The following is a 10,077-nucleotide window of genomic DNA, read 5'->3' as shown; positions in this document are numbered from 1 at the left end:
ATAATATTAGTTAATATTTTATTTTATTTCATTAGTCTTTTTTAATTAAAACGGGCGTCGGTCTAACAAAATATCATAATTAGTATAATCATTATTGACTTAAGAAGACGCGATATAAATTGGTATCATGGAGAAATATGTACACAGTTTTATTTTATTATGTATATTATAACAGATTAATGGGTGTCGGCTTAACAAAGCAATAATTATGAATAGTTAATTTATTATATTTTATTTTATGTTTTTGTTAAATAATCTTAATATGAAATTTGTTAATTTTTTTTAAGGGCCACTATGCAGTGCGGCTTTGTCCAGTAACGTAAATGGGCAAGTAGTGAGTTAATGTGTATGGACTTTAGGGCTATAAAATATAATATGAAAGCGGGCTTCTGTCAAATGGGCTTAATCAAATTTAGCCCTAAAGCCCATACACATTAACTCACTGCTCGCCCATTTACGTTACTGGACTGGACAAACCAACATCCTATCCATGGGCTTCTTAAACCCTAGTTCTCTACCTACAAAACAAGCCCTATATATCATACCTTCCTCTGCAAACTTCATCTTTCATCTCTCTCCGCCTCCAAGGTATCAACAGTCACAAACTAATCTCTCTCTCTCCCTCCCTATCTCTCTCTCCTCTCCCCCCTCTCTCTCTGTCCTCTCCCCCTTCTCTCTCCTCTCTCTCTTTCTCACACACACACTCTCTCTCTCCCCACACACACTCTCTCTCTCTCTCTCCCGCTCCCTCCCCCTCTCTCTCTCAATGTGTATTTGCATCTGGTTTACCCTCTCCTTGTTTAAAATCTGTAAGTATAGATAAGGAGATATAACTGGTGCATATATATAACTTTTGGATGGCTTACCAACCCTTTGCTCTAACATTAGCTTAGCACTGGAGTCAAATGGACCTTCCTATATCTAATTTTTTTTATTTATTTTTATGCATTTTTATTAAATTATTATTTGGCATATGATGTTCAATCTTATCCTACACACTGATTTTTCCGTGTTGATAATTACTCTCAATTTTTTTTCTGATGCCATTGGTTGTGTAATTTGAGATTTTGTTTTGTCTCATTCCCGTTAAACATTACACGAGCCACTTGGATCATGATATTTTAATACGGTTAACGGGAATGAGAAATTTCATGATCCAAGTGGCTCGTGTAATGTTTTGTGTAATGTTTGTTAAAATTTGTAAATTAGAAGAAAGCAAGTGATGTTAAAACTGTTTTTATGCTTAACCACTGAAATATAATGTGGAACAAAACTCCGCTTATTATCTGATGCTTTCGGACAAATATTTTTTTTTAATTATTTGAATTAGATTATTTTTTATCGATGATGATAAAAAGCAGACGGGCGGTCTGAACTGATGCCATGTTGATTGTCTGTATAATATCCGCCATGTGTGGAATTTATCTGAGATTGATTTTTTGAAATTATGTTGTTTAGTTTAGTTTTTTGTGTAATTAGCCATGATGATGTTGCTCAAATTTATGTCTGGACATATGAGATTTTGTCTGTGAAATGTTAGTGCAATTATCTGAGCTTGTCTATGTATTTTTGAACAATTTAATTGAATCCTGTTTTGTATGTCGGTTAGATTTTCGGTCCTGTTTAAATTGCGTAAATGTTAGGATTTCTGAATCTTTTGAATTTTGGCTTTTGTCGTCCTCGATATGCTGATTGGCATCCTTAAGTGATTGATTATGTTGTGAGATGTTTTAAAGGAATCGGAACTAATGGTTTGGCACAAATGGTACACTAGTCACTCTTGATATGTTGATCAATGTCCTTAGTTATACAATGTTAGATTATGTGATGTTTTTAGGAATTTGAATAAGTTGATTTGCACAAGTTGTAGGATAATTCTTATCCTTGATATGGTGATCAGCGTCCTAAGTTGCACAATTTTGGTTTAAGTTGTGAGATGTTCATATTATCGCAATAATGAAGGGTAGGAAATTGATATGTTTTTCACATTTCTATTGATAAATTTATAATATCGTACAAGTGATGATTTGGATGTCAAATTCTCACGACGGTCGTCTGAAGGGATACTTTTGTAGTGTCCTGCTGATTGAGATTTATATCCTTTTCTGATGATTTCTTCACCAGTTTCATATTTAATTAAGGTTTTACTGTTTTAGTACTTTGTTATTTGGTGATCTTGTGAGCATAATGAGGATGATTTGTTTATATTCTGATTCATTAATTGATGAATATAACCTCCTACTCATTCTGAATGCTTCACAAGTTCTTTTTGTAATACTCTAATAATTCTATGCATTAGAGGCTAACACATTTTTAGTTGTCCATACTGTACAAAATGATTAATATTAGTTTTATTTTAACCAATCGTTTAGCTAATTCGGAATTGAAATGTCAATAGAAGATACGGTCTCTATTTGCACTTGAGTACTAGTGAAATGTCGAAATTTGAAGATCTGTTTGATGTATACTATTCTTGTTTAATTACATTATTATGAATTTGTCAATTGAGTTGAATTGCAGTTGATAAGATTTTTGGGTTTACAAGAAAAGCTCAAATTCCTTTTATTTACATGAAGCAATAACCGCAGCTTCTCTGGTGGATTGTAAATTGGCTGCTGTAGTATTTCTTGTCAATATTGCTGGAAAGCAGTAAACTATCTCAAGGTTGTAAACAAAATCTGTAGATTTGTTATGGGTAATTCCAGTTTTTGTAACAGAACATTGTTGTTTTTCAATGAAATTCAACAATTGCAGGCAGAGAACTAGAGATGCTTGATGTATAATCTAACAAGTTTCCCTGGACACTGTCTATTTTCGGGGAGTCTCGTGACATGTACCCTACTGATAGCAAGTAGTTTAGTTTAGAGGGAAAACGAGCTTTTAACACAATAATTGCTAATTCGACTGCATCTTCACCATGAGTTTCTCCCATCAATTTCAATGGCCACAAAATCTGGATTAGAAGGATAATCATATTTACAATTCTGAATGTAACTTGTAAGTATTAATTTTTTGAGTGACCAAAATTTGAATTCAGCTCCATGAAGGTAGGGATGTTATTCTAATCTAGTGAGTCGAGTTTTGAGCCAAAATTAATTGAGTCGTGAGTCTGCTTGTTTAACTATCTAGTTTAAATCTCTCGAGTCGAGTTGTCTTGTTTAGTTGAACAAGCAGGTTTAAACCAGTCGGACGAGGCAACTTGTTTAATTTTATATTTAAGTTTACACCCTCAGCTTGTTTAATTTTGCCCGAACTTGACAAATTTAACGGACTCGAGTCAAGCCCACTAAAGGAATTCGAGTCGGGTGAGCTGTTCGACTCGATTATAACCCTACAAATAAGCATGGTTATAGAAATCGGTTGATTTTTTAAAAATTGCCGATAAATTGTCCCGAAAATCGGTATTTTGTTATAATTGATTATAATTCTTAAGTCAATGGTAAAATAGTAAAGCTAGTCTTAGGAGTAGAAATTTTGATAATGCATTTAATATTTAATGTTTTTGTTCTTCAACTTGGCTATAAATACATGGCCTTGATGAATGAAAAATTTGCACCAAGCATCTTATAAATATGCTCTCTATCTCCCTCCGATTATCATTCTTTCCCTCTTAGATTTAGCTAGTATATTACAACACGTTATTAGCACGAATCCCTGCCGAAACTGAGAAGGTATAATTTTAATTTAAATATACACATATATACGAGTAGACGTGGTTACACCCTCTACATATAATTCAAATATATATAACCGGAGTAGACGTGGTTACACCCTCTACTAATAATTTATGGTCGGAGCACCGCCTATTAAAATTATTTTACGGTACCATTGAATTTTGGGTAATACCGAAGTATAGTGGAAACCTTAATTTATAAATTGCATACTTATCGGATAATAATTTTTTTTGCCCCTAACTAACTTATGCAGGATTGTCCACTTTAATTTATTATTGGTCGGAGATAACTTGTATACGCAGACGTCCGTGTGGCGGGTGAAAATCCATTTGTCATTTTATATATAGATCTGTTTATATTATCAATGATAATAATGATATATACATTTATTATTGCGTACTTGTTAATGCACCCGATTAACTAGGATTTTATGTAATATTTACATTGATGAATTAAAATTTAATAATTTTCATTTTAATTCAGATTTAGTATGACAAATATTACAAGCTTGTCGTTCGTTGCCTTGGACATTTCTAGCGATAATTATTTATCATGGGTACAAGATGTAAAGTTGCACTTGGGTTCAAAGAAATTAAGCGATACAATAAAAGCAGAAAATAAATCCACAGCTGAAGAAAACTTTACCTCTATAATTTTTCTCCGACGCCACATGCATGAAGATTTAAAATCTGAGTACTTAGAAGTCAGGATCCCTTTATTTTATAGGAAAATCTAAAGGATATGTTCGATCACCAGAAACTAGTTTATCTACCTGCAGCTGAAAATGATTGGGCTAATTTAAGACTTCAGGATTTTAAGAGTGTCCGAGCATATAGCTCTACTTTGTTCAAAATAAGTTCTAGGCTTATTATGTGTGGTGAGAAAATTATGGAAAAAAGAAAAATCGATAAAATATTATCAACTTTTCACCCCAACAATATCAACTTAGCAGAGATGTACAGGGAGCGCAAATTTACTAAGTTCGGGGATCTTCTATCAACTCTCCTCGTTGCTGAACAGAATCATGAATTGGTGATTAAGAATCATCAATCCTGTCCAACAGGATCTGCCCCATTACCTGAAGTAAATAACATGTCATTCCAGCAGAATGTACGTGGAAAAGGGTATAAAGGTGGACGGGGCCAAGGGCGAACCCGTGGACGAGGTCGGAGCCACGGGCATTTTCGTCCATATAACAACTCTGGTCACCGGAAGTGGCAATTTGAATCACAGAGTAAAAGAAAGGCACCACGAGGAGGAAAAACTGAAAATGTTTGCTATAGGTGCGGCATGGATGGGCACTGGACACGTAATTGTCATGCCCCAGATCATCTTGTTAAGCTATACCAATCTTCACAAAAATCAAAAGAGAAAATGGTAGAAATAAATTTCTCCAACAATAACATAGATGATTTCCCGAGAATCACAACTGGAGGAATAAGCATTAATGGTCCGAATGAACCTAACGAAACTCCCATATGGGAGGCTGAAAATTAGTTTTATATAATTACTATAGTAGTGTGTATTTGTGTGCTTTATTTTTTTTGAACTATGTAGTGTGTTTTGTTCTTATCAAATAAATTATGTTTCTTAATTATATACATAATGGATTCTGAAGATATATGCATTGCTGATTGTGGTACAACTCATACGATTCTACAGAACCGAAAATATTTTACCCAAATAATCAAAACCGAAGCTCAAGTCGGAACGATTTCCGGCGTATCTAATATAATCGAAGGTTTTGGAAAAGCTAGTTTTATCCTCCCTAATGGTACTCACATACACATTCCAAATGCATTATGTTCTAGTAAGTCTACTAGAAATCTTCTTAGTTTTAAAGATATCCGACTCAATGATTTTCACATCGAAACTACCTCTGAGGCTGATAGAGAATATCTTCTTATTACTTCCGCTAATTCTACAAATAAGAAAATCTTAGAAAAGTTTCACTCACTTTCCTCAGGATTATATATAATGAAAATTAGAACTATTGAGTCACACAATGTCATTGCTTCCAAACTCATAGATCCAAAATCTTTTACACTTTGGCATGAAAGATTAGGTCATCCTGGCGTCTCTATGATGCGTCGTATTATAGAGAATTCTACTGGTCATCCTCTTAAAGATTTTAAAGTTCTTTCCAACAATGGCCTTTCATGTTCAGCATGTTCTTTAGGAAAATTGATTACTCGACCATCCCCTACTAAAGTTCAGCTTGAAAACCCAACTTTTCTAGAAAGGATCCAAGGCGACATATGTGGACCTATACACCCATCATCTGGCCCATTTAGGTACTTCATGGTATTAATCGATGCCTCAACTAGATGGTCTCATGTTTGTCTTCTCTCAACTCGTAATGATGCTTTTGCAAAATTACTTGCCCAAATAATCAAATTACGAGCTCAATTCCCAGATCATTGCATTAAGTCAATTCGTTTAGATAATGCCGGCGAATTCACATCTGCAATTTTTGTCCACTATTGCATGTCTGTAGGAATCTCAGTTGAACACCCAGTTCCTCATGTACATACACAAAATGGGTTAGCCGAGTCCTTTATCAAAAGACTCCAACTTATTGCAAGACCGCTGTTGTTGAAAGCAAAATTACCTACATCTATTTGGGGTCACGCAATACTTCATGCTGCTAATATTATTAGGATTAGACCAACTTCCTAGAACCAACATTCTCCGCTACATTTGGTACTTGGTCAAGTTCCTAATATTTCTCACTTCAAAATTTTCGGAAGTGTTGTATATGTACCGATTGTTCCACCACAAAGATCGAAGATAGGAGCTCAAAGAAGAGTGGGTATCTACGTTGATTTTGATTCCACATCTATAATTAGATATATGGAGCCTCTAACCGGAGACTTATTTACCGCAAGATATGCAGATTGTCATTTTGACGAGTCTATGTTTCCTCCCTTAGGGGGAGATAAACATTCAAATAAAGTTAATCCTCACATAACATGGAATGCATCAGGATTATATTTTCTAGATCCACGTACCGGTCAATGCGAACTTGAAGTTAAAAGAATTATTCAGATGCTAAATATCGCAAACCAAATGTCTGACGCATTTAACGATTCTAGAAATATAACTAAATCTCATATACCTGCAGTAAATACTCCAGCTAGAATAGATATACCAATTCAAAAATCAGATACAAAAGAATTGGTTACAGAATCAAAGCCACGCCTGAAGCGTGGTAGACCGGTCGGTGCAAAAGATGTTGCACCACGAAAAAGAAAAGTAAAGAAAATTGCCCCTAAAGTGGCACAAGCTCCAAAAGAAGCAAATACCCCTGAAGTGGTATTATCTCATGAAGAGATTCCAGTCCCTGAAGATACGGGGTTAAACAATCACGAAATTTCAATAAATTATGTGCATGATATGAAATTATGGGATCGAAGTAAAGCCATAATCGATGATGTATTTGTGTATTCCGCAGCATTGGATGTAGACATAAATTCAGATTCTGAACCACAAAGTGTGGATGAATGTCGTTGAAGAAAAGACTGGCCAAAATGGAAAGTCGCAATCCAAACAGAAGTAAATTCATTGCGTAAAAGAGAAGTATTTGGACCTGCTGTCCAAACACCAATCGGTGTGAACCCTGTTGGGAATAAATGGATATTCATAAGAAAACGAAATGAAAAGAATGAAATTATGAGATATAAAGCCCGACTTGTAGCACAGGGGTTTTCTCAAAGGCCTATAATTGATTATCAAGAGACATACTCGCCAGTGATGGATGAAATTACTTTTCGTTTTATATTCGGTATGGCATCTAAAGAAAAATTGGAAACACGTCTTATGGACGTCGTTACTGCATACCTATATGGTTCACTTGATAGTGAATTTTTTATGAAAATCCCAAAAGGGTTAAAAATGGATGAATTCAAGAAACCTCGTCATACATACTCCATTAAACTTCAACGATCGTTGTATGGGCTGAAACAATCTGGTTGTATGTGGTATAACAGACTAAGTCGTTATTTACAAAAGAATGGGTATATTAGTAACCAAATTTCTCCATGTGTTTTTATCAAAAAATCACAATCTGGTTTTGTGATTATTGTTATATATGTGGATGATTTAAATCTTGTAGGAACAGCTACGGAGGTTAATAATGCTGTCATATACTTAAAAATAGAGTTTGAAATGAAAGATCTTGGAAGGACAAAATATTGTCTTGGGATACAAGTCGAGCACTGTTAGGAATATATGTGCATTAGTTTGATGATATATTTAACAAAACACTTAAGTAGAAATTTAGTGTCTGTAGCCTCAACGGATAAGACCACTTTGGCTATCCGTTGATGGTGTAGCTTTACTTAGAAATAAGTCTAGTATTGTAGCATATTTCAGTCTCTGTATTTAAAATTGTAATTCTTAGAAGTTGAGAGAAACTATGAGTCATGTTGACTACTAGATGATATGCAGATAGGAAGGCCAATTGTAAATATTTCATGCCTTGTAATTTTGTATAAATGAAGTGGTATCAACGGATGACTTAAAAGACCTTCAACGGATGAGAAGCTAAGCTTCAACGGATGTCTCTAAAGCTTCAACGGATAACATCCTTCAACGGATGAGAGCATCAACGGATGAAAGCTTCAACGGATAACATCCTTCAACGGATGAAGTCATCAACGGATGAAAGCTTCAACGGATGTTCTGCTAATCAGCCGTTGATAAGTGGTAGTTGTACCTACAAGCAGAGGCACGTGGGTTGACAGAGAAAACTGAGATGTGGTAGCCGAATTTCAGGATCAACAGAAAAAGCAGCCGTTCTTCTTTTGTACAAAGTTGCAATAGTCAACAAAGTACTTGAGTAAACAGGAAAAGAAGCAAGTGAAGAACTTATTTTACTATTGTAATTTTATATTGTTTTTCACTTGTACACTTGGTAATATATATGAACCAAGAAGAAGCTAGTAATTAGGGGAGATTTTTCCAGAGCTGTTAAGAAATATCTTGAGAGAAAATTCATCTAGTTTGTACTAGGATGCAGCTGTGATCAACATTGTTGAACACAGATTTTCTAATATACCATCTCTGGTGGAACAACAAATCCACCAGAAAAGTTTTTAAGGTCTGTTGTGTTCTTTACATTTGTGCTTGAATATATATCTGTCTGTATTAGCTTAAAGCAATTCACACACTTGTTCTTCTTGAACACACAACTTTATAAACTGCTCAAAACTTGAAAAAGTTTTGAGATTTACATTCAACCCCCCCTTCTGTAAATCTCATTGTTAGTCTTCTAGGAATAACAATTGGTATCAGAGCAAGCTCTTGACACACAAAGAGTTTAAAGATCTTGGAATCTAACAAAGATGAGTAAGAAGGATATTGGAGTAAAGATCCCAGTTCTTGACAAAGACAGTTATCACCACTGGAAGGTGAAAATGCACCTTCATCTACTCTCCCAAGATGAAGGTTATGTAAACTGCATTGAGAATGGTCCTCACATTCCCCACAAAGTAGCCACAGTTGCTACGGCCACAATTGCTGTTGGTCAATCCATTCCAAAACCTAGAGCAGAATGGACAATGGAAGACACAGAAGAAGTCCACAAGGATAAGAAGGCTATGAACATTTTGTTTAATGGTCTTGACAAGGATATGTTTGATAATGTGATAAATTGTTCAACTGCCAAAGAGGTTTGGGACACAGTTCAGTTGCTGTGTGAAGGTACAGAACAAGTAAAAGAGAACAAAATGCAGCTTCTCATTCAACAGTATGAGTACTTTCATTTTGAAGAGAATGAATCTTTAAATGACACATTTAATAGATTCCAAAAGCTGTTGAATGGACTGAAGCTGTATGGTAGAGTGTACCAGGTGAAGGATTCAAATCTTAAATTTTTGAGATCCTTACCAAAGGAATGGAAACCCATGACTGTTTCCTTAAGAAACTCTCAAGATTATAAGGACTTTACTCTTGAAAGATTATATGGAATCTTGAAGACTTATGAACTAGAGTTGGAACAGGATGAGGTATTGGAGAGGGGGAGAAAGAAAGGAGGTTCAGTTGCATTGGTAGCTGAAAATGAGAAAGAATGCAGAAAAGAAACTGTGAGATCTACATCAAGCTCCAAAGATGGTGTAAGAAATCCAGAATCAGACAAGGGTAAAGGGCAAGTTGCTGAAAATGAAGACAACTCCAGTCAAGATGACTCTGATGGTATTGATGAGCATCTTGCATTTCTGTCCAGGAGATTTGCAAAGATGAAGTTCAGAAAAAACACTAGAGCCACTAAACCCCATAAGAACATGGTGGACAAATCCAAGTTCAAGTGTTTTAATTGTGGTATGAGTGGACACTTTGCAAGTGAGTGCAGAAAGCCAACCTCTGAAAAGAAGAAATTTGAACAAGTAGATTACAAAAAGAA

General features: G+C 35.1%; 1 protein-coding gene and 3 non-coding genes across 4 annotated transcripts; all 4 read left to right on the top strand.

The window, feature by feature from the left end:
* Window positions 1-965: 965 nt before the first annotated feature.
* LOC141722784 (small nucleolar RNA R16) lies at window positions 966-1,048 on the top strand. Its single transcript, XR_012575786.1, has one exon. It is a non-coding gene; the product is annotated as a small nucleolar RNA R16 (small nucleolar RNA).
* Window positions 1,049-1,211: 163 nt separating this feature from the next.
* LOC141722783 (small nucleolar RNA R16) lies at window positions 1,212-1,297 on the top strand. The gene has a single exon (XR_012575785.1). It is a non-coding gene; the product is annotated as a small nucleolar RNA R16 (small nucleolar RNA).
* Window positions 1,298-2,179: 882 nt separating this feature from the next.
* On the top strand, window positions 2,180-2,251 carry LOC141722777 (small nucleolar RNA Z105). The gene has a single exon (XR_012575780.1). It is a non-coding gene; the product is annotated as a small nucleolar RNA Z105 (small nucleolar RNA).
* Window positions 2,252-4,415: 2,164 nt separating this feature from the next.
* On the top strand, window positions 4,416-5,171 carry LOC141720106 (uncharacterized). The gene has a single exon (XM_074522461.1). It carries the CDS (start codon window positions 4,416-4,418, stop codon window positions 5,169-5,171), a length of 756 nt encoding a protein of 251 aa, XP_074378562.1.
* The last annotated feature ends 4,906 nt before the right edge of the window (window positions 5,172-10,077 follow it).

The sequence above is a fragment of the Apium graveolens genome, chromosome 4 (assembly GCF_009905375.1).
Source record: "Apium graveolens cultivar Ventura chromosome 4, ASM990537v1, whole genome shotgun sequence".
Classification (NCBI taxonomy): Eukaryota; Viridiplantae; Streptophyta; class Magnoliopsida; order Apiales; family Apiaceae; genus Apium; species Apium graveolens.
Note: the sequence above shows the minus strand (reverse complement) of the source record. Positions and strands in the feature narration are given on the sequence as shown.

What these genes read in the sequence shown, in the direction of transcription:
- LOC141720106 (XM_074522461.1), top strand. Translation starts at nt 4,416, where the DNA reads ATGTTCGATCACCAGAAACTAGTTTATCTACCTGCAGCTGAAAATGAT.